This window comes from Hordeum vulgare, chromosome 7H (genome assembly GCF_904849725.1).
Source record: "Hordeum vulgare subsp. vulgare chromosome 7H, MorexV3_pseudomolecules_assembly, whole genome shotgun sequence".
Taxonomy (NCBI): domain Eukaryota; kingdom Viridiplantae; phylum Streptophyta; class Magnoliopsida; order Poales; family Poaceae; genus Hordeum; species Hordeum vulgare.
Genome location: NC_058524.1, coordinates 63,198,454 through 63,222,140, shown reverse-complemented (window position 1 = coordinate 63,222,140; position 23,687 = coordinate 63,198,454). Strand labels below are relative to the sequence as shown.

The following is a 23,687-nucleotide window of genomic DNA, read 5'->3' as shown; positions in this document are numbered from 1 at the left end:
AGTGGCGGGATCCAATTGTACGACGCGCAAGGCTACCCATCGAGATGTCTGGCTGATCGACCGGCGCCTACTGGCCCTCATGCAGACATCAGCTGATTCTGTCAACCAATATTTAGGGTGTGTTCGTTAGCATGTATGGACATATGAGTGGAAACAAGCAAAAGTGGGTCGGATTAGAAACTTTTGCACTCATGCACCCTCCATGCATCCTACCAAACACACCCTTAAGAGCATAGACAGTCGGATCCTTCAAATGACCCCACATACGCACGCGGACGTGCCCGGTCAGTGACTGGAAGGAAAAAATTCACCCAACCGGATCCCTCATATCATCCGTATATATGTCCGGGCTGTCTGCGAACCCTTATATGCATCTCAAATATGGGCAGGATATGAGGGCTTGCGGACGCGTCCGGTCAGTCTGCCACATAGGACATGGCCACACCCCGAATCACACTTTTCTTTTCTTTATTCATTATTTTCTTTTTCTCTTTTTCTCTTCATCAATCACGTACGTGTCCATGGATATTTAGAAGAATACTAGTTTAATGCTCGTGCGTTGCTACGGATGAACATAAGACATAGTGAAGCACGATTGTTTCAATTACTATAATAAAAAATTAATTATTTTCTTCTGCTTCTTTCTTCATAGACATGGTTGTATTTCTTTAACCACTCCCTCCTCACATTATATCTTTCTCTTTACCCTTCCTTTCCCGTCACATTTTTTCTCACAATCGTGTTTGAACCCTCATATATATGTACGTATTATGTTTTTATCGATTCAAAATATTATTTTAATCTCTTTTTTTGCGACCAATTAGTTGAAATAAAACTTAAGCAGTGCCTCTCACAACAAACTGAAAGGAAATGTGAACTATGGTGAGTACGGAAACGGAAGAACAAAATCTTATTTTCTGAAATATAAACCCTCTGAAACAACAATTAATACTCCCAATCACAAAGGAAAAGAACAGAAAAGGTATGGTTACTGCCAAACACATTTGACCTACAGGTTACTTTTCATAAACTCCTATTGCTATATCTGTCAAATGACTCGGGGGGAGCATCGTGCGTTCAAGCACTTCTCTGCGAAGAAGCAACTTGACTTCAAGGTTGTCCTCTTGGTACCGAGGAGGAACCCTTTAACATCCTTCAGAACAAAAAAAAGCTTAACAAATCAAGCATGTGCGTTGTGCCTTCATCATGGACAAATACAAACTCAAAATTGAGAGCCAAGATGAATACAATAGATAGTCTAAGCTCTTACAATCCAAAAAACATAAATTTTGTCTGAAAGGTTCTTATGTTATGCACGAGTTCGACGTCTTCCTCTCCCATGCTCTTCCGGTTACACGTGTCTCCTTGCCAATATGTCAAAAAAAGTAGCAGCTTAGTGACGTGCCAAGAGCGGACATCAACCTTGAGTATGTACTCATCAAGCTCAATAGTGACTGATGCCCACCTTGATTGATGACGCAAGCTCTGAGAACATGTGACACACCCCGGCTCATGAAATGATTCACCGCGGAAGTAGTTTCGCACACATCAAGACTTCAAAGACAAGAATGAATGTCATCAAAAATCTAAGAAGAGCGTACGCATATAAAAGTGTAAAAAGGCATAAGTGGGGAAAGAATTGTGCAATAGCTCTATTGCTTTGATGAGTACTTATGGCAGTACACTATCAAAATAAAATAGTATATGTGCAATTTGTTTGTCAGAGAAGTTTATGTGCTCATAAAGTACCCTTCAAAAGAATTGGAAATTGAGAGCTTACATTATTAAAGAATTAAACTATCACCCATATAGATACATAGGCCTGATAGCCCAGAGAGCACAATTAAATCCCCCAAAAAATAAGACTATTGTCGCCATAGGCAACATACAAAATGTCTAGAAAGAACATAGCAATGGTCATTTTGACAGAAATCAAAATATGACACATTATTCAGAAACAATTATAAGCTCAATGCGGAGGCGAGATGATACTAATATATACATGCACTTGATATACACATAACTAATATATATGTGGTCCTATGCCAAATTAAAAATAGTCAAAAATATTACTCGCTCCATCCGGAATTACTTGTCGCAGAAATGGATGTATCTAGATGTATTTTTTGTTTTAGATACATTCATTTCTATCCATTTATACGACAAGTAATTTAGGACGGAAGGAGTACTACATACTATATGTATATATGCATGAATCAACCAGTGTTGTCGTGGCTTTGCATTATAAGAACTGAATCAGTACTAATTATCAACCAATTGCCAAGTTAGTTATGCGCTCAGCCAGTCGAAGCTATCTAGGAAACACAACAGTGTAACTAATTAAAGGAACAACGCATCATTAATCGCCTTCCAAAGTACAAAAATGCCCGGGATCCCTACCCGCAGCCCTGCATAGATAGCCTAATAGTCCATTTCCTAAAAAGGATTTCTCTTAAATACCATATTCATTGAAATACCCGATTCCACTTTGGAGAGACCAAGGATGCCATCGATCGATTGTAACACAACATTTCCAGAGGATAACATAAGCTGTAGCAACTGATGATGTTCTTGATCCAGTTTGGTAGTTGCAAGAAGCTCGGCTATCCTAAGGACTTCTGAAAGGGGAGATCTGATCTCATGTGACATTGTGGCTAACATTTGTTTTGCTTGCGGTGTGTCCTCTGCATTGTTGACAAGTGGAAGTACTCAGTGTAATTCTGAATCAAAATGCAATAAGTCAATGCTAGAGTAAAATGTACACCATGCAAACCTGTAATATTAGGTGATCTGCTATGCTTAGTTTCCTTGGCTTTTTGAACAGCTTCCCTCACCCTTATGTCTACCATTTTCTCTCTTGTTTTGACCTGAAGTTCAAGGAAGCAGATGCAGTTCAGAAGCGTGGAATAAAATGTAATTCAATGTAGAACGACATGAAATGAGATTCAGTTTGAAGAAATTTATTTTCAAATGAAAATGGTATCTTAGCTCATGCGGAAAATACCCTCAAACTCAAATAACAGTTTGTGAGATCACTGCACAATACTTTTCATGCGCACTATCAAAGAAGAAATCATGGAGACCAACAAGGATTGGGACGCTATTTTATTCATGGAGACCAACATGGATGGCGATGCTATTTTATTCATGAAGACCAGCAAGGATGACGATGTTATTTATTAACGTAAACCAACAAGGATGATGATGATATTTTCACTAAAGAAAAAGGTGTACAATTGTGCACAAGAAACAAGGGAAACAAAAAACACATAATCAGTCTCGAAATAATACTAAGACCATAATAATATCTTATTATTCTCTAGATTTTGAAAGAATGGAAATTGAAGAAACATGAATATGATAGAAATGAATATAACAAATCACCTCGTATGTTATGTCCAGTGCAATATAATTCACACAGATTGTTTTCCCTATTTTACTGAAAACCGGTTCGATGTATACCACAGAGGTCTTTGGTCCGAACAATGGAGTGTTAAATAAAAACTCTCTCTTAATCGGTATACCCTTGGCCATAACCTCTCTCTTGACCTTATTCATCTCATCTATACCCTCTCTTGACAATATCTCATGGTCTGTTTTACCAATAACATCCTGAAAACAAATTGTGAACCAGACAAAAATACAACTTAATTTCAGGATTAAAGAGGAGTGCACTATATGGAGCAGAAAAATCAATGGCAAAGGCATTCACCTCATCCGCAAGTGTCGGAAAGTGATTAAAAATGTAGCGGTACCGTAACTCGACATCCTGAAAAGAAGAAATAAATTGTTATTATTATTACCATATATCATCAAATTTAAGGGGAAGTTGGAAAAGGTGTGGAAAAGCACTAACGGCAGACCTGATGAGCAATCACAATGGGGGCACTTTGGAGAATCAGGTGCAAGAAATAATCGGCCCGTTTTAACATAGCAGAGAATTCCCCCGCCAGTGTTTCTGGCTGAAATTTCTTGAGATATTCCCCCAGCTTCTCCTTCAACGAACGCTCCCTTTGCAAGCTTGCCCCATGCGCTTTCTCCGACCGCAGCGCTCGCCGTTTCCAGTAGGGAGTACTGTCATGCTCTGCATCTTCTTCAAGATCCTCGTCATGAGAAGGGTCATTAATCTCTTGTCTCGAACACTTGAGGGCATTGTGACGTTGGTCCACCTCCATGATCTGTTGCTTCTTTTGCTCAATATCTTCTCGCTGTTGGGAGAGACGACCGAGCTCTTCATTCAGGAGCCGGGAATTGTTGGCTCTCCTGTATTCCTAGTTCTTCACGAAGTATTGCATTTGAGAAGCAGCTTTCTCGGTATCTGCGATTTCCGCTAGCCGACTCAGATCCACACGAGCGGGCTGCTCTCTGAATTCAACATCCTTGAGCGCATCTTCGTGGTCCTTCCCGTGATTCTCCATTTTGTACCGTCTTCTTTCTCGATAGTTAGCATTGTCGTTACCTGGTCCAAACAGGATAAAATATGTTTAATCGAACGACGTCAGCGATTGTTGCACAGGATATTGAAGAAACAATAGATACCTAATAAGCTGCTAACCACTGTAGACACAATTCATTATACTGAATTGATTCACAAGTTGGAATTTGGGGGAAACAAGTGTTACATGTCGAGTGAGCAGTGCAAAATAAACCAACAGTAAAAATCAACTTAACACATTGAAACTTTGTGGTTAGCAAGCACGGTAACATTGAATCAATTTAACCACTGAAGTGCATTTGTTTTACTGGAGTATCCAACGAAATACCCCATAAACAGGGACACCATGAAAATGGCTAAAGACCTACTGTTGGAAGTAACATGTAGAGTTTCAAGAATCAGCTAAAACCATACCCATTGGCTGCCACCGTTCCTGGCTTCCTGCTAAGGTGTGGCATCAGGTGAACAATTTAAGCAGATACACATGATTTAGGTCCTAATGTCCTATGATTAATTACGCTGAACTACCATGGCGATATTTCACCAAATTCCGTCCCTAAGAACACAATGTTTCATGAAATTATTCTTAGAAGTAGATGAACGAACCTATTTTTTTTACCAGGATTTATGGATGGGAATCGATGGATGTTACGCCGGGAAAATGTGCCGAGTATACTTAACACCAAACTAATCATACAGTTGAGTCTCACCATGGTCTCCACCGTGGAGGAGATGGTCGAGGCATCAGATTCCTTCTTCTTATCCTGCTCGCCAACACGCGGGTGGAAAACAAATCAGCTCCTCCCCATCGCCGGCAAAAGGAACAATTCAAACAAAAACTCCACGGCCAATCAGGCGCCACCGCGCCAGGACTCGGGAATCACCTGCGGGTAGAGCAGGAGGACAGCGAGGACCGGCTGGCGCACCATGGCGAGCATCTCGTCGTCGAGCCCGTACACATCGCAGAACCCCACGTCCTCCGGGACCCCCAGCCCCCACATGAACTGCGCACCGTAGCGTGAGGGCCCGTGAGCGAGGGAGGAAGAGGGGAGGCCGGGGCGAGACACCGATGAATGCAGGAAGTGGAGAGGAGGCGTGGGTACTTGGTTCATGACATCGGGGTTGGCCTCCAGGGGGAGCCACCGCTTCACCATGGCGGCCGGCATGCCGGGGGAGGAGGGGATGGAGAGTGGCGGTGGCGGCGGGAGGCGCGGCGGCACCGAGCGGCGCGGGGGCGGCGTCAGTGCCAAGCGGCGCGGGGGACGGGGGCGAGCGGCGTGGGGGCGTGTGCGGCGGCTAGCGGCTGCGCGAGAGGAGCGGTTCCGAGTTGAGGATGTGGGTGCGCGGTAGGGTTATTCATGTGAACCGGTTGTTTTTGTATTTAATCGTTTGGTTTATGAAGGATGAAAAAAATCGGTGGAACTGCTAGCGGTGGAAGTGCTAGCATTAGGAGGGGATCTGTCGTGGTCGAACCATCACGACGACGACAGATCCCCCTTTAATAGTAGAGATACACATGATTTAGGTCCTAATGTCCTATGATTAATTACGCTAAACTACCATGGCGATATGTCACCAAATTCCGTCCCTAAGAACACAATGTTTCATGAAATTATTCTTAGAAGTAGATGAACGAACCTATTTTTTTACCAGGATTTATGGATGGGAATCTATGGATGTTACGCCGGGAAAATGTGCTGAGTATACTTAACACCAAACTAATCATACAGTTGAGTCTCACCTTGGTCTCCACCATGAAGGAGGTGGTCGAGGCATCAGATTCCTTCTTCTTATCCTGCTCGCCAACACGCGGGTGGAAAACAAATCAGCTCCTCCCCATCGCCGGCAAAAGCAACAATTCAAACAAAAACTCCACGGCCAATCAGGCGCCACCGCGCCAGGACTCGGGAATCACCTGCGGGTAGAGCAGGAGGACGGCGAGGACTGGCTGGCGCACCATGGCGAGCATCTCGTCGTCGAGCCCGTACACATCGCAGAACCCCACGTCCTCCGGGACCCCCAGCCCCCACATGAACTGCGCACCGTAGCGTGAGGGCCCGTGAGCGAGGGAGGAAGAGGGGAGGCCGGGGCGAGACATCGGTGAATACAAGAAGTGGAGAGGAGGCATGGGTACCTGGTTCATGACGTCGGGGTTGGCCTCCAGGGGGAGCCACCGCTTCAACATGAATACAAGAAGTGGAGAGGAGGCGTGCCGGGGGAGGAGGGGATGAAGAGTGGCGGTGGCGGCGGGAGGCGCGGCGGCACCGAGCGGCGCGGGGGTGGCGGCAGTGCCGAGCGGCACGGGGGACGGGGGCGAGCGGCGTGGGGGCGGCGGCAGTGTCGAGCGGCGCAGGGGACGGGGGCGAGCAGCGTGGGGGCGTGTGCGGTGGCTAGTGGCTGCGCGAGAGGAGCGGTTCCGAGTCGAGGATGTGGGTGCGCGGTAGGGTTATTCATGTGAACCGGTTGTTTTTATATTTAATCGTTTGGTTTATGAAGGGATGAAAAAAATCGGTGGAACTGCTAGCGGTGGAAGTGCTAGCGTTAGGAGGGGATATGTCGTGGTCGAACCATCACGACGACCGCAGATCCCCTTTAATAGTAGAGATATTTGCAATGTCCGGCTGTAAAGTGTATCAAAATGTGCTAGCTTACCTCATCAGTCAACAGTCAACAGTCTGGCGATAACCTTGCCTTGGCTAGTTCAGAGCACCATCGGAAACCACGCAGAAACTGCAGTAACATTCACATACGTACGTATCAAGGTATAGCATAGGTACACGTATATACGTATCCTCCTGCCGTGCAAGTACGAGCGTACAACGACTGTACTGTACTAATATCTGCAGTACGAGCCGAGTGCATGCACGTACACTGTTTGACGTCGTCCCCGTACCCTAAACTAGAGCGAACGTCCCCGTATGAGAAATTGAGAATGTCCGGATCCACTGTTCATCTGCTCGCTCGATTGCACGCAGCATTATCATGACCTAAAGAACTCGAACGACTTGATCAAACAAAGCTACAAAATCTATCGCTTCCTCCGGCGGGAAACACCGTGCCACCGGCCGAAACGTCACTGCGTTCGCGCGCGAGCTGTAGGCAGCCATGCATGCGGCTGACCGGCGATCGATCGAGGATGCTCCACCCGTCGCCCGTCACAGGCGCCTCACTCACCTCACGTACGTACGTAGCTCTGCTCGAAGATCGCTGTATATAAGTGCTGGTACTGTACTAGCCCGTATGTAAACCACACAGCTAGCAAGTAAGGATACAAGCGGTGCACAAGTGCGAAATTAGGTCTCGTGCCATGGCGTGGTCGGCGAGGCGCTGCTTCTCTCTGCTCCTGCTTTGGAGCATCGCCGGATCTTTAGCCACGGCGGCGCCGGTGCGGGTCGGCGTGGTGCTGGATCTGACGAGCGACGCTGGCAGGGAGAGGCTCACCTGCATCTCGGTGGCCCTGGATGGGTTCTACCTGAAGCATCCGAGCTGCACCAAGCGGGTGGAGCTACGCGTGAGGGACTCGGGCGGAGATGCCGCCACAGCGGCGCAAGCTGGTATACTCCCCTCGCCTATCTTTTCTCTTCCAAATTATAATCCGAAATATCCGATGTTTATATCTGATTTTTTTTAAATCTACATCGGAAATAAAATGAAAATGAAAATTCAATATATCCAGGTTTATTTTACAATTACAAACACAAATGTGGCACCAGATTTTGCCACAAATATGAATATGGAAGTGGATATATCCATATCTGAACAAAATTTCGTGAACCAATTCAGGAATTTCTGGTCCTAGTATGCAAATTAACCAACATAAAACCCTAACAAGTTGTCAAATTTTATTTTTTGTATCGTTACATAGGAAACAGTATGTTGTAAGTTGATTTTTACCATTGACTTATTGTAAGTTATAAGTCGATGTTTTACCTAAATGATAACACCTACACATGTGACACCAGACAACATGATCCACACGTCTTCATTATCATCCATCTTATCACATCAAATATATGATATCAGCGAAATCTTTTTGTTTTTGGATTTAAAAAAGTTTTATCTTTTAAATAAAAATCTAATTTAAAATCCGTTTTCAACATTAAATTCATCTCGGAGAGATCTTCAAAACTAGATTCCATATTGATATGTTTCGACGACCTTTTTTGGGGGGTCAAAAGTTGTCATAATGTTTACCCCGAGATTGTCATAGTATTTACACTAAAGTGGCCACGACATGTTTTATCTAGTTTTTCTTCTAGATTTAAAGTTATCATTGTATTTCAACTACTTTCATGATAAGTTTTATTAATTCATCATGGTAAATTTTAGTAATTAACCACGACAAATTTAATTCATGGATCATGGTAACTTTTAGTAATTCATCATGACAAATTAAGTTTATAGATCATGGCAATTTTAATATTTTTACCATGGCAAATTTAGTATTTTAAACATGAAAAAAAAATTGTATGAACCATGGTAAATTTTAATGCATGTATCATAAAAAATTGAAGTAATTCACCATGACAATTCTAGTTTACGGTTCATGGAAAATTTGAGCCATTGACCAACCCTTTTTAAAGTAATTGATGACATATTTGTTTTACTTATGAATCATGTCAAGATTATTTATTGGATCGTGTCAAATTTTAGTAATTCATCATGACAAGTTTAGTTTTTTAATTCTTTTCGGAGAACATGTTAAAATTTACTTTAAATGTAGAAGAAAAAATAGTTAAAATATATCATGATGGCAATTTATGTGCAATAGACATGATAACTTTTAATCCAAAAAAGTGATCGAAACATATCGATATGTGATATAGTTTCGAAGATCTCATCATGACGGATCCAATGGTAAAAACGGTTTTCCAATAAAAAATTCATTTAAGAAATAAAACATTTTAAAGTTAAAAAAATCCAAAAAAATTGCTGACATCATTTATTTTTGTTCGTATTTACATGCATTTAAAAAAAAGTCTAATGTGTCACAATCGTGACTACAAGGCCGTTTTGTCCAACCTCTTTTAGCCCACACATATGGATGAAATTTATTCGTGTCACACGTATGATACTTATCAAGGTTCAATTTTTTATATCACATAGATGTGGAGTTTGTCACTGTTATTTGTATCCGTTCCAAATCAAGTAAATATTCTATATGTATTCGTAGTCGAGTAACATCCAATCTGTTTTTTGGATCCAATAGCATTAGTATTCACATCGTATTAGTTAAGAAAATATGAAAACCGAAGTGGCAAGAACACTATTTGATCTGCATCCTATCTGTTTTCACCCTTCACCACACCTACTTTTTTACCCCGGCATTTCAACGTAGAGCTCATATGCACGTTGGGGCATTTCAGCTCTAAATTATCCTTACTCACCATGCATAATTTTTTTTGACCCTAGGACGTTTACGCCTAGGAAATACACCTTGAAACATTTTCACAATTTTCATAATGTAAAGTTCACCAATAAATAAAGTCACGTTTTCTTCTAAGGATATAAACATTGATTCAATTGACATCTAATGTCCATTTTTTAGAGAATCATATTACGTTGTTAGGATGCTTTTTCTCTTTTCTCAAGGGAACAAGTGACTAGGGTTCCTGCCTCTAGTTGACGGCGCCGCTGATCTACCTCATATCTTCTGGCCTTAGGGCCATAGGGGTGTGGTGGATCCCGGCCCTTGTTTGTGGAAAGGCTTCATGTTTAGATGTTTTTTTAGTTTGATTAGAGTGTGTGTTCTGCTCAAGAAGTTGAGATGACCATAACCCTTGATGATAGAATAAAATTTTATCCGCCTTGCCTTTTTTTTCCAGTGATGCATCTAGCATCATTACAGGGTGCGTCATCGTGTCTCTCCAGCCAACCTCACATTATTTGGCCGATGGTTGTCTTTGATGGATCTTCTTAGATCCGGTCTTTGTTCGTTTGCGTTTGTGTGTCCACATGTTGAATGCTTTCGATCTATACTTCAGTTCATCATTACAATTGTTGTTCTGGACTTTGACAATTGTTGTTCTGGACTTCTGATGCATTGGTTCTATTAGCCTTAACATAATGATTTTTCGGTTGTTTACTATAACAAGCTTTGCAGGCGTCGACAAAAGAGGGAAGATGAAGGCGACATGCCTTCGGCTTGCTTCAATATTTATAGTCATCGCTAGATGATATACGGATTTAGATATAATTTATTATTATTATTATTGATGTTTGTTATATCGTCATGATTGAAAATGAATAGATTTTAAGTTTTGAAGGAGAAAATCGGTAGGATATTTATGCTCATGTTAGCATGTTGCAACGGCCAACAACATTCGACAAACAAGTCAAAGCCCATCTAGCTAAAAAAAAGTCCAAGCTCATAAGTTTGCAAAAAGAAAGTCCAAGCCCATCCATGTGTTGACCTCAAGCTCTCAAAGGTGTTCGACGCTTCTCCCGCGCTGCCGTGGCCTCCATCTCCCCCGCCGCCGGTGCTGCGAAGGTCCTCGCTCACAAGGTTTCCCCTCTCTTGCCTCCCTCAATCTTCCCGTCAGTTTCCTTCCTGCCGTGGCCTCCATCTCCCCCGTCGCGGAGGGAGCACGCCACCGACGCAGCAGCAGAGACGAGAGCCGGCGGGCTAGTTTGCACTGACCGTGTCCCCCGGCGAATACTTGCTCGGTGCAGAGTGGCAGAACCACCCCCTCCCTTCAGTGTGGGAGAGTCGAATTTAGGGCTAACTTCCCCCATTACTTTGCTGCGAAACCTTTGTACATAATCCAAAAGTCTGACCATTTTTTAAGCTAATTTTTGGTGCATGTGAGTGATCTTTGCAGCCGATGATCTTATCAATAATGCCCGAGTGCAAGCCATCATCTGGGGTCCTCACACATCGACAGAATCAGATTTCCTCTCCTACCTGGGCCGCCGCTACGGCATTCCGATTCTCTCCTTCTCCGACATTTCCCCAACATCCTGTGCCTTCTGGCTAGAAGATCCGGCCACCGCTTCCAGGTGTCACAGCAAGATCGGCTTTACGCTTGAAAATGATACTATAACATTTCGCAGTCCAAAAACTGGTAGGCAAAATGGCAGGAAATTACAGACAGGAAAAACAAGGATGAACTGCAGAGGCCATAATAAGACGATGCTCAGGATTGCCGTGCCGCAGAAAGAAGGTTTTGAAGATTTTGTGCATGTCGCTGATCCTAATACCAGTTACCAAAAGGTCACTGGCTACAGCGTTGATATCTTTGAAGCCGCTATGAGGCAGCTACGTCCTCCACCAAGCTATGAATTTTATGTCTTCCATGGTTCCTACGATGAACTAGTAGGCAACGTCTCTTCAGGGGTGAGTGAGCTTTTCTCATACATACTTGCATGGTTTGACCTGTAACATTTGTTTATTTGTGCTACTAAATTCATTTTGACCTCTCTAATTTTCTGGTTGATGAACAGATGTATGATGCAGCAGTTGGTGATGTTAGCATAACTCCAGATCGAGCTGCTCACACGGATTTTACAATGCCATACACACAGTCTGGAGTGTTTATGCTTGTCCTGGCTGAGGACGAGCCAGAAACAGTTGAGTGGAAATTTGTGAAGCCACTAAGTTCGGCACTTTGGTTTACAACTGTGAGCTTCTTCTTCTATACTGGTTTTGTTGTGTGGATGATTGAGCGTTCCAGAAATCAAGAGTACCAAGGATCAAATTTGAGACAGTTCAGCACTGCTTCTTACTTTGCTTTCTCCACTTTGACATTTTCACATGGTTCGCACTTCATACTTAAACTTCTTGGCAATATTCCATGTCTATAAAAGATTCAATTATTTTACTAATACTCCTGTAATAAGCTCTTTTTTTAAACTGACTGTAACAAGTTCTTGGTTATACAATGTACAGCTCACACTATTAGAAGCCCCTTATCAAAAATTGTTGTAGTGGTATGGTGCTTTGTTGTTCTGATTGTAGTACAGAGCTACACAGCAAGCTTGTCGGCCATACTAACAGCAAAGAGCCGTCGGCCTTCGGTGACAGATCTGAACCAGCTTCAGCTCAGGGATGGCTTTGTTGGACACCAGGAGGGATCATTTCTGCGCTCCACCTTGATAAAAGATTATCATTTCAGAGAAAATAGGCTACGGAGCTTTATCAAGAAAGAGGACTATGCTGATGCCTTGAGAAATGGATCGGTATCTGCCATTGTTGATGAGCTTCCTTTTTTGACATCATTCCTCTCTGATCCTCAAAATAAGGAAGACTTTAGGGTGGTTAATCTAATATACAGGACTCCAGGATTTGGTTTTGTAAGCTTCTCAATCTAAAGCTTAGTATATTAAGAATTCGTCCTTTAAGTGCTATGTTGCATCCTAGGGATAGAAGTTAGTTAGTACCATCATGTTTTTTATCTTCAAGTATGGATTTTCTAAGCACGGGTGTACATCTACTGATCCAGCTACACCCATTAATAGTTTGGAACTTTGGATGTACTGTACGAAAAATTCTCACAAACATATATGTAGGCATTTGAGAGAAAAAAATAGACTACACTGGCATATACAACCACTTGTTCATTTCTATCTATCACATACAATTTAGTTTTATTCCCGAATTTTAGTGTGACAATTGTATCATGCTTTTTACCTCAATCACGCCTATCATCTTGTATCAAAATGTAATAATATCATGAATGTTTTTGGACTTTATACATCTCCATGCCACTAAAATATATCCCTAAGTTACGGGTTTACCTACAACCAATGTTACCTTTTATCTTCAGGCATTCTGTCTGGGTTCGCCGCTGGTGCATGATCTTTCTACTGCCATCTTGAACATAACTGGAGGTGAGGAGGGTTCGAGGATTCAGACAAAATGGCTAGGCACAGAATCGTCGGCGGCGGATAACGGCAGCTCCGAACCCGATTCCACACAAATCAGTCTGCAAAGTGTCGCTGGTGCGTTCATCATCACCGGAGTTATTTCAACTCTCATGCTGCTCGTAAGCATTGGGAGGATGGTTCATGCCAGCCGCACCAGCGGGAGAATAGCCGATGTGGAAAGTGTCAATTGTCATGATGGTGGCGGCGTCGGTCAAGGTTCCCTTCACCTGGTGAGTGGCAGCATTAGTCACAGTTCTGCTGCCTCTGATCAACCCCTCTGTGAAGCCGTGAATGGTGAGTCCCATGGGCGTTTTGAGAATGCTGGCGGCCAAGAGGCTTGTCCAATGCAGCAGAATGGCTTGCACAGCGGATCTGCAACTGCAGAATCCATCCAGATTGAGATGAGAACTGTCTGAGATGAAGTTGATAGAGAAGTGCAGTATCCTCAAGGTGTGTTGTGAACTTGTGATCCTTATTTTCGAGTACCTGTCATGTTGCCTTGAATTTGTAATGAATACTAATATTAGTAGTGTTTAGCAGAGTGTAAGGTATTGCCACAATCAGCTAGTTTTCTAGGCATCTTGGCCTATTTTTACCGGTTGTGGCACCCTTTACTTTTATGATTTGGTTTCTGTTTTCTCATTCTGAGATTGTTCGGAACTTCAGACTTTGTGTTTGCATTCTTAATAAAGGGGCTGCATGCATCTCTCTGATGCAGAGGCCGGAGGTTATCCTTCTTTTCTAAAAAAACAATCAGCTAGTTTTGTAAACTTATATTGTTTCGCGGAGTGGGTCGCTCACTCGGTTGACATATTTTCGGGGGTTTTGCATGAGGGATAAAATTAACTCCTATGAGCTAGTGATATATTTTCCTTTTGAAGTTTTTACCCAGTACTTATTGATTTTCAGGCCTATGCAAGCGGATGCACACATCCATCCTCAGTATGGGTTGTTTCTGTTTTTTGTTATCCCTCTTCCTCTTCTCTCCCTTTTCCCATTTGTGAGTTCCTAAGGACACCTAGGATATGAATTATGATCAGTATGGACTTCATCGACGGCTCTCGCAATCCGGCAAGTTGAATTGCATGCTGGTTATAGTGCACAAGCACATCAAGTTTGCTCACTTCCAGTGGTTGGCTCACCAATATATAACTTCCAAGATCCTCTCTACATGAATTAAACCTTCACGCTTCATGGCTTTCCAGGCGTGACCGTGACGCAGTCTTCACAACTTCACAAGCCAGCAGTTTTGACAAGGGCTGTTCAAATACATCGGCGATGAGCTGAGCATCAGCTCGGCAAATCACCCACAAATTGAAGGCCAAACCGAGGGGGTAACACCGACAAACTGAAGGCCAAACCGAGGGGGTAACGAATGGTTGAGACCTACATCCGTTACTTCACTCATGACTGCCCCAGATGCTGGCGTCTTAGGGTCTGTCTCTGGAGATGTATCTTTACATTGTAATGGTTGTAGACTTGGTAAACAAACTCAATTACCTTATCCTACTAGTGAGTGAGTATCTCAGTGTCCTTTTGACTTAGTTCATTCTGATGTGTGGGGTCCTCCTCCCTTTGATTCGAAAGGTGGCCATCGTTATTATATTATGTCCATTGATGATTTCTCTCGCTACATGTGGCTATACTTTATGAAATCTCGTAGCGAGGTTCTCTCTATATGCAAACAATTTACTGTCATGGTTCACACCCAGTTTTCCATGCCTATTCGTACTTCTCGTGCTGACTCCGCTGGAGAGTATATCTCTTAGATGTTGCGTGCCTTTCTCACGGAACAGGGTACTCTTGCCTAGTTCTCATGTCCTGGTGCCCATGCTCAGAATGGCTTTGCGGAACGCAAGCATCGTCATCTACTTGAGATGGCTCGTGCGCTGATGATCGCCTTCCATTCCACATAATTTCTGGGCCGAGGCCATCTCCGCATCCACCTATCTCATCAACATTCAGCCGTCGACTGCCTTGCAGGGTGGCATTCCTATGGAGTGTCCCATTGGTAGTTCTCCTGACTACTCAGCTCTCGGTATGTTTGGGTGCGTATGCTATGTCCTTCTGGCCCTGCGAGAACACACCAAACTAACTGCTCAATCGATCGAGTGTGTTTTTCTTGGGTACATTGATGATCACAAGGGCTATCGCTGTTGGGATCTTATTGGTCGTCGGTTGCGCATTTCGCGTGATGTGACTTTCATGAGTCTCGTTCTTACTACCCCCACCCTTCCTCCTCGAGCTTTACTATGGACGATCTTTCTTTTCTTCTGCTTCCCGATACCCCCCTATGTGCCTCTTGTCTTCCCTGCCTTCGGCACATCTCCCTATTCCTCATCCACCACCGACATCACCTTCCTCTCCGTCCTTCTCCCCACTCTCATCATCTGTATCTCCTTCCCCTTCATCCTCCTCCCCATCCTCAGCATCCGTCTCTCCTTTTCCTCTTCACTACACTCGCCTCCCTCGTAGTGAACATGATCCTACTGATGTGCCCTCCACTTCCGGAGCGCCTCCCTTCATGCTTCCCCCGGCTCATAACCTTCGTGCTCGGCCTCGCCCCCTACCTGATCGCTATTCTCCTCACCATTATGGTCTTTCTGTTGTGGCTAAGTCCACTTCTTATCAGGCTGCCATGACTCAGCCTGAATGACAGCTTGCGATAGCCGAGGAGCTTGCTGCCCTTAAGCGCAATGGCACCTCGGATCTGGTTTCCCTCCCTTCTGGTGTTCGTCCCATCACCTGCAAGTGGGTCTATAAGATTAAGACTTGCTCCGATGGTTCTCTTGAGCACTACAAAGCTCGTCTTGTAGCTCGTGGCTTTCAGCAGGAGCAAGGACGCGATTATGATGAGACATTTGCTCATGTAGCCCACATGACCACTGTCAGCACTCTCCTTGCTGTGGCTTCTGTTCGTCATTGGTCTGTGTCTCAACTTGACGTCCAGAACGCTTTTTCTCAATAGTGAGTTGCGCGAGGAGGTTTATATGCAGCCACCACCGGGGTACCATGCTCCTGATGATATGGTGTGCCGATTTCGATGCTCCCTCTATGGTCTAAAATAGGTCCCTCGCGCCTGGTTTGAGTGTTTCGCCTCTGTGGTGACTGCCGCGGGCTTCTCTCCTACTGATCATGACCCCGCGTTGTTTGTTCACACCTCTCCTCGTGGTCGGACTCTTTTCCTTCTCTATGTTGATGACATGATCATCACTGGTGATGACTCCGACTACATTGCCTTTGTTAAGGCCCGCCTTCGCGACCAGTTCCTCATGTCTGATCTTGGTCACATTCGTTATTTTCTTGGGATTAAGATTTCTTCGACCCCTGATGGCTTCTTCATCTCCCAGAAAAAAAATATTCAGGATCTTCTTGCTCGCTCCGCTCTCGATGATGAGCGAATTGTTGTCTCCTATGGAGCTCAACATTCAGCTTCGTGCTTCTAACGGTGATCGTCTTTCTAATCCCACTCGCTATCGCCACTTCATTGGGAGCCTTGTCTATCTTGCTCTTACGCATCCTGACATCTCCTACCCTGTCCACATTCTCAGTCAATTTGTTGCAGCCCCCACCTCTGTCCACTATAGTCACCTCCTCCGTGTTCTATGATATCTTCATGGCACGATCTCTTATCGCCTTTTCTTTCCCGACTCCAGCTCACTCGAGCTCCAGGACTACTCTGATGCTACGTGGGTTAGTGATCCATCTGAGCGCCGCTCGCTATCTACTTACTGTGTCTTTCTTAACGGCTATCTCATTGCCTGGAAAACCAAGAAACATACTGTAGTTTTTTGCTTGAGTACCGAGGCTGAGTTGTGTGCGATGGCTATGCTGATGGCCGAGGTGATCTGGTTACGATGGTTACTTGAGGATTTTGGTGTGTTTGCCACTACATCGACTCCCTTACTGTCAGACAACACAGGTGCTCCCAGCATCGCGCGAGACCCGGTGAAGCATGAGCTCACCAAGCACATCGGTGTAGATGCCCACTTTGTGCATGCTGCTGTACAAGATCAGACTCTCGCTCTTCACTATGTGCCCTCTGAGTTATAATTAGCAGACTTCTTCACGAAGACACAGACCCGAACGCAGCATGGTTTTTTTTTCTCCAAACTCAATGTTGTTGACCCACCGTGAGTTTGAGGGAGAAGTGTTAGATGTGTATAGTCCCTTGTATGTATATCCCCATTGTATAAGGAGTTTCTTGCACTTTTACCACATGTATATGTACTCGTCTTTGACCCTATGAACCTGTAATCAGTAATAGCATTCCTAAAGAAATTTCATTTTGCTGGTTCACCGGGCCATGGCCCAAGGCATGATGTCGGAAGGGTATGTGTGGATCAGCTCCACCGGCATTGGTGAAGCTGCGTCCAACCTCGGTGGCGTTGATAACATGCAGGGCGTTGTCAGCCTGCGGCCTCATGTGCAGGAAACAGAGCAAGTCAAGAGCTTCTCAAGACGATTGATTGCAAGGCTTAGCCAGGATAGCACTGCAACCGGTGACCCGAGTGCACCCGTGTCTCTGATATGGTTGTATGACACAGCTTGGGCAGCTGCGGCAGCAGCTGAGGTTTCCTTCCGATCAGCACAACGAACTACACTTCTTGATGCTCTGATCGATGCCAAGTTCGACGGCCTGGCAGGAAAATTCAGGCTGATTGATGGGCAGCGACAAGTCATGGCATATGAGATCGTGAATGTCATTGGCAAAGGTGAAAGGACGGTGGGTTTCTGGATGCCCGAGTCTGGGATCACGACGAGCTTGGACCTCAAGACTGCAGGCAAAGAGCTGAAACAGATAGTCTGGCCAGGCGAAACGGCCGCCGTGCCGATTGGGTGGAGCATGTCACCGAACGGGCGACTACTTCGCGTCGCCGTCCCGGTGAAGCGTGGATTCAGCCAATTCGTGGAGATCTCCGGCAACCCGAGCAGCCCCAGCGAGAGAGTGGCAGGCTACTGCATAGATGTGTTCCACGCCGTCATGACGAGGCTGAAGTATCCAGTTGCATACAGTTATGTGCCAGTTAATGACAGCTCTGACTCTGAGTCGTATGAAAGGCTTGTAGAGTTGGTGCCTGACAAGGTTAGTACGAGCATGCTAACAAGTTGAACTCTGTTGAAGTCGTCTTCGCAGAAGGCGGACGCGGTGGTCGGAGACGTCACGATCACAGCGAGCAGGATGAAGATGGTTTCCTTCACGATGCCATTCGCCGACACAGGCTGGTCAATGATCGTGGCAGAGCAAGACAACAGCAACAGCATGTGGATCTTCGTGAAGCCGCTGACACCGGGACTCTGGCTCACCAGCCTTGCCTTCTTCTTCTTCACCGGCTTTGTCGTGTGGGCAATCGAGCACAACATCAACCCTCGGTTCCGTGGCACGCCATGGAATCAATTCGGCGTCCTCATGTACTTTGCATTCTCGACCATGGTCTTCTCCCACAGTAAAGCACCACCACGTCCCGTCATTTTTTTCTACACACACATACTGCTGCTTGTATTTGTAGACGAAAACTAATAGTTTGCACACTTGCTTGCAGAGGAGAAGCTGGAGAGCAACCTGTGGAAGTTGGTGGTGATCATGTGGGTGTTTGTTGTGCTGATCCTGACGACAAGCTACACAGCAAACCTGTCCTCAATGCTGACGATACGGCAGCTCCAACCAGCGATTAACAACCTGAGAGAATGCGACTATGTGGGGTACCAGGAGGGTTCCTTCATCGGGGGCATCCTCAAGGAGATGGGCTTCGAAGAGGCGAGGTTGAGGACGTACTCCTCCATGGATCAACACGCTGACGCCCTCAAGAAAGGGTCGGACAACGGAGGCGTCACGGCGATCTTCGACGAGGTGCCATACCTGAGGCTCTTCCTGTCACGCTACTGCGAAGGCTACTCCATGGCCGGTCCAACCTACAAGAGCGGCGGGTTTGGATTTGTATGTGTTCCCAACATTTTTAATACACATTTCTGGATAAAATGTCTCGTCTACTTATGTTGAAATGTGGCACAACTATAAGTTTCCTTGTTCTTCAGGTGTTCCCAATGGGATCGCCTCTGGCGGTAGAATTGTCGCGTGCCATTCTGGAGCTGGTGGAGGAGGATAAGCTTGTGCGCATTGAGAACAAGTGGTTCGGCCACCCCGGGGTGTGTGTGGGTAGGGGCAATGGTGGCGCCGACGTTAGGCTGGGGCTGTGGAGATTCGGTGGGCTGTTCCTCACCAACGGTATCGTCTCGTGCCTCATGCTCCTTATCCACCTCGCCAAGTTTATCTCCCGGGAGCATGGCCAGCTCAGGGCCGACACAGATATGGAGCTTGCGGGAGCACTGACGTGGCTACATGTGTGGCTCCGGCACCTCGACGCCTTCCAGGGGCGGCGAGGCCAGAACGGGAGCAACAACCACACGGTCGAGGAGCCAAATCATCAGGGTCTGGCCGCCAGATCTTCAGAGGAAGGAGCTACGGGAGACGCTGCAGTCTCTACTCCTGTGGATGACTTGGATTCTCGGAGAAACGCTGCTTCTTCCTCTGTTTCTGAGGAAATCTTAACACCCGTTGGTGTCATTTGATAAGGTCACCAATTAATAAACATGCAGCAGCCTCGACGCTGCAGTCTCTTTTCCTTATATCTGATGTGATTGTCACAGTTCTGGAACACAACATTCCATACACCTATCCATTTTAGTTTCTTACTGTAGTTCATGATATATTTAGATTCCTAAGCCAGACGTACCAAGACGAGTCTATCATCTTGGTACCTGATGATATATATTCGGCGGTGATTAAAACTGGCTTGCTGTGATAGAGGGAAATATTGACATCAGCACGTAAAGAAATCTAAGCTTACCTATAGAAACTAAGTCAAGGTTCCTATATATTCTGTTGAATGCAAAACTGCAAATCAACACGGGTGTACTTTTTACACCAGAGTAAAAAACGTGTGGTTTTTGCATCCGTGGAAAAGGCATAACATATAATTTATCGTGTACTCCCTCTGTATCAAAATATTTGTAGCTGGAGAGGACTAGTCTTAGCATATACACCGTAGACAATTCTAGATTTCCTTATAACTATATAATTACCGAAAGAACACAGTAGGTTCAGGAAAATAGGGAAAAGGAGCATGTGGTTAATTTATGGAAAAACAGGATGACTAGCTCGTGCAGCGCTGTGTGTCTTTGGCCAATAACGTACTACATGATTTGCAAATTGCAATGAATTAACCTAAAACCACCTTCTTGGCAAGCAAACAGTTCACCAAACACTTAGAGTGCATTGCCTACCAGAGTAAAATACAAAGGCGCAGGAGGAAGGATTGAACCTGAGCAAAGAAGAGAAGGTGCTATTGGCTGGACAGAGTATCTCGGCTGGAGGTAAATCAGCGTGGCGAGCTCAGGGCCGACGCCGACGCAGAGGTCGCGGTCGCGGCAGGAGCGCTGACATGGCTACGTGCGTGGCTCCGGCGCTTCAAATCTTCGACGCCTTCCAGGGGCAGCGGGGCCAGCCAGTGAGCAACGGCGATGGGCGGCGGATGCCTTGTGCTACTGCTGTTGCGAGGCCGGTGACCGCCTTGGAAGTGACAGCATGCCATCCAGAGAGGCGACAAACAGGGAGAAGGCATGTCTAGAGTCGCGAGGGGAAAAACATGACCTTGTCGCGGAGTTTGCATTGCGCTAGAGGAGAAGGACGCCCCTCCATCATAAAGACAAGCCGGTCAACGCAATCCTTTACGCATGGATCACTTTATTAGGGCATCTCCAATGGTTGTAAGATAGTTGTTGGTAATTTTAACACATAGGATTTTTGATGATGTGTCATGCAATAAATGAGGAAAGAGAGCAAGGTTGTATGTAAATTAACCAACACCCTTGCACAAGCTCCAATGTAGAATGAGAGAGCACCTTATTTATTACATCACATCTTATTGGGCAAACTAGATACAACCCATTGGAGTAGTTGTATGTTAAGGTGTTGGTTGATGACATGGCATATTTTACCAACAACCTAACCAACAAACTGTTGGAGATGCCCTTATTGTTCCGCAACTCGCGTCGACGAGTCCGGTCCAAGCCGTCGGCGCAACCGAGGCCCAGGGTCCATCGGTTTCACAACACTCCCCTTAGGTAATTATCCGTATATACATGCCTTAAAACTTCGAAAAAAACTAGTGGGAAAAATATGAAAAAAGAGCATATAGTATACGTTTGCATTGCACGAATTGCCTCGTTAAAAACTTTATTCAAGAAACATCAGGAAAATTCACTCAAGGAAAAAAGAGTACAATCCACTCAACCACCTGATTGAGTACTCAATCATCGGGATCAAGATTTCAGCGACGAATTTGTGAAGTTTCTCCCCATGAACCTTGCATCTCTCTAAGTCTCATCGTACCGATTCCACGCACACACCTCTCAATGATGTCGGTAATGATTTAATGAACATATCAGCAAGATTGTCACATGACTTAGTATGCAAGACTTTCACCTCGTTCATCTGTTGCAACTCGTATGCATAGAAGAACTTGGGACTAATATGTTTCGTGAGGTTACTCTTCACATAACCCATCTGAACTTGTGCAACACAAGCAGTATTATCCTCATAGATAATGGTAGGGGTTTGTTTGGTGTTCATCCCACACGTCTGCTGAATATGGTTGATCATCCGCCGAAGCGATACACATTCCTTTGATGCTTCGAATAGTGTCATTATTTCCGAGTGGTTTGTGGAGGTCGATACAAGTGATTGCTTGGTTGATTTCCAGGAGAACGCAGTTCCACCACAAAGGAAAATATATTGAGTCTGTGATTTGCAATCATGAGGGTCCGACAGGTACCCAGCATCGGCATAGCCTATAAGGGACAGGTCTTGATTCCTTCTATAAAATAGGCCGAGATCTTTGGTCCCTTGCAGGTAGCGGAAGACGTCCTTGACACATTTTCAATGTCTCTTGGTAGGTTCAGAACTGTAACTAGCTAGCAAATTGACGGCGAAAGCAATGTCTGGCCGTGTACAATTCGTGAGGTACATGAGTGCCCCAACTGCACTCAGGTAAGGAACCTTTGGTCCCAGAGTTTCCTCCCCCTCTTCCTTAGGCCTGAACGGGTCCTTGTCTGGCTGCAAAGATCTCCCGACCATCGGGGTCTTAGAAGGATATGCCTTGTCAAATCCAAATCTTTCCAACACCTTCTGGGCGTAGGCAGACTGGTGCACTAGAATCCCATCAGGGGGATGTTCAAGTTGTAGACCGAGACAGAACTTGGTTTTACCCAAGTCATTCATCTCGAATTCCGACATCAGGTAGGAACTCGCTTCCTCAATATCCTCAGGTGTACCGATTATGTTTAAATCGTCTATGTACACCGAGATTATACAGAATCCATCTTGGGATTGCCGTATAAAAACACATGGGCAATCTGTATTGCTCGTGTAGCCCTTCTGATGAAGGAAATCGCTTAGGCGATTATACCGTATTCTACCAGACTGTCTAAGTCCATACAATGCCTTTTGAAGTTGGACAATGTATAAACTCTTGTTTGCTCTATCATGGTTCAGAACAGGGATACCTTTAGGAACCTTCATGTATATGCTCGAATCCAAGGTATCATACAGGTAAGCAGTGACAACATCCATCAATTTCATTTTCAAGCCCATATTTACTGTCAATGAGATCAAGTATCCAAAGGTAACTCCATCCATGACCGGGGAATATGTCTCCTCAAAATCAACACCGGGTCGTTGAGTGAACCCTTGAGCAAAAGCCTTGCTTTGTACCTTACTACCTTATTATTTTCATCTCTCTTTCGAACAAAAACCCACCAATGGCCAACCGGTCGAATGTGGGGAGGGCTTTGACAAACTGGTCTGAACACCTTCCTTTTGTTGAGAGATAATAATTCGGCAGTAATTGCCTTCTGCCAATTATTCCAATCCGACCTTTTCTTGCAATCAACGAGCGTTTTAGTCTCAGGGTCAAGATCTATGATTGAGGCAATTTTCGTAGCAAAGTTAATGTAGACAATCAACGTTGCTCGGTTCAGAGACTCTCCCGTATAAATATAATCTATGGCCATTTCGTCATGGAGCGCATTTGGGGCCAATACTTGCTCTACCAAATTTCCCATTCTGGGAGCAAGGTCCTTCAGACTTCCCACGTCGATGTGTGCGCACACATCTTTGTTGGGTGTTTCCCCTATGGGAAAGTTTAAGTCCGGAATTTCGTGCACTGAATTTTCCGTACTTGTGACAGGTCTCGACTGGCTACCCGTTTCACTTTGGGGCACTTTGGTGACAGGCTGTGATAAATCTCTCGTATCCTTTTTCGTCAGGCGTCCCCTAGTACTTGGGATTTGAGAAGTCGGATCTCTCGTCCTTTTAGGGCTTTGGACG

The 23,687-nt window shown here is 45.1% G+C and overlaps 2 protein-coding genes and 1 long non-coding RNA gene across 3 annotated transcripts; 2 read left to right on the top strand and 1 right to left on the bottom strand.

Annotated features, from left to right (window-relative positions):
• Window positions 1-3,476: 3,476 nt before the first annotated feature.
• LOC123410789 lies at window positions 3,477-3,918 on the bottom strand. The gene is made up of 3 exons (XR_006613101.1): window positions 3,864-3,918; window positions 3,756-3,769; window positions 3,477-3,612 (listed from the first exon to the last, which is right to left on the bottom strand). It is a non-coding gene; the product is annotated as an uncharacterized LOC123410789 (long non-coding RNA).
• Window positions 3,919-7,742: 3,824 nt separating this feature from the next.
• On the top strand, window positions 7,743-13,716 carry LOC123408289 (glutamate receptor 2.8-like). Its single transcript, XM_045101427.1, has 5 exons — window positions 7,743-7,989; window positions 11,257-11,771; window positions 11,879-12,191; window positions 12,324-12,727; window positions 13,201-13,716. The coding sequence occupies exons 1-5, from the start codon at window positions 7,743-7,745 to the stop codon at window positions 13,714-13,716; spliced, it is 1,995 nt and encodes a 664-aa protein (XP_044957362.1).
• Window positions 13,717-17,606: 3,890 nt separating this feature from the next.
• Window positions 17,607-20,237, top strand: LOC123408288 (glutamate receptor 2.7-like). The gene is made up of 4 exons (XM_045101426.1): window positions 17,607-18,386; window positions 18,438-18,747; window positions 18,844-19,238; window positions 19,337-20,237. The coding sequence occupies exons 1-4, from the start codon at window positions 17,607-17,609 to the stop codon at window positions 19,868-19,870; spliced, it is 2,019 nt and encodes a 672-aa protein (XP_044957361.1). The 3' UTR covers window positions 19,871-20,237.
• The last annotated feature ends 3,450 nt before the right edge of the window (window positions 20,238-23,687 follow it).

What these genes read in the sequence shown, in the direction of transcription:
- LOC123408289 (XM_045101427.1), top strand. Translation starts at nt 7,743, where the DNA reads ATGGCGTGGTCGGCGAGGCGCTGCTTCTCTCTGCTCCTGCTTTGGAGC. An exon ending in CGCCACAGCGGCGCAAGCTG is followed by an intron (nt 7,990 to 11,256) that starts GTATACTCCCCT and finishes TGATCTTTGCAG; the next exon opens with CCGATGATCTTATCAATAAT. An exon ending in TAGGCAACGTCTCTTCAGGG is followed by an intron (nt 11,772 to 11,878) that starts GTGAGTGAGCTT and finishes GTTGATGAACAG; the next exon opens with ATGTATGATGCAGCAGTTGG.
- LOC123408288 (XM_045101426.1), top strand. Translation starts at nt 17,607, where the DNA reads ATGGCCCAAGGCATGATGTCGGAAGGGTATGTGTGGATCAGCTCCACC. An exon ending in TAGAGTTGGTGCCTGACAAG is followed by an intron (nt 18,387 to 18,437) that starts GTTAGTACGAGC and finishes TCGTCTTCGCAG; the next exon opens with AAGGCGGACGCGGTGGTCGG. An exon ending in GACCATGGTCTTCTCCCACA is followed by an intron (nt 18,748 to 18,843) that starts GTAAAGCACCAC and finishes ACTTGCTTGCAG; the next exon opens with AGGAGAAGCTGGAGAGCAAC.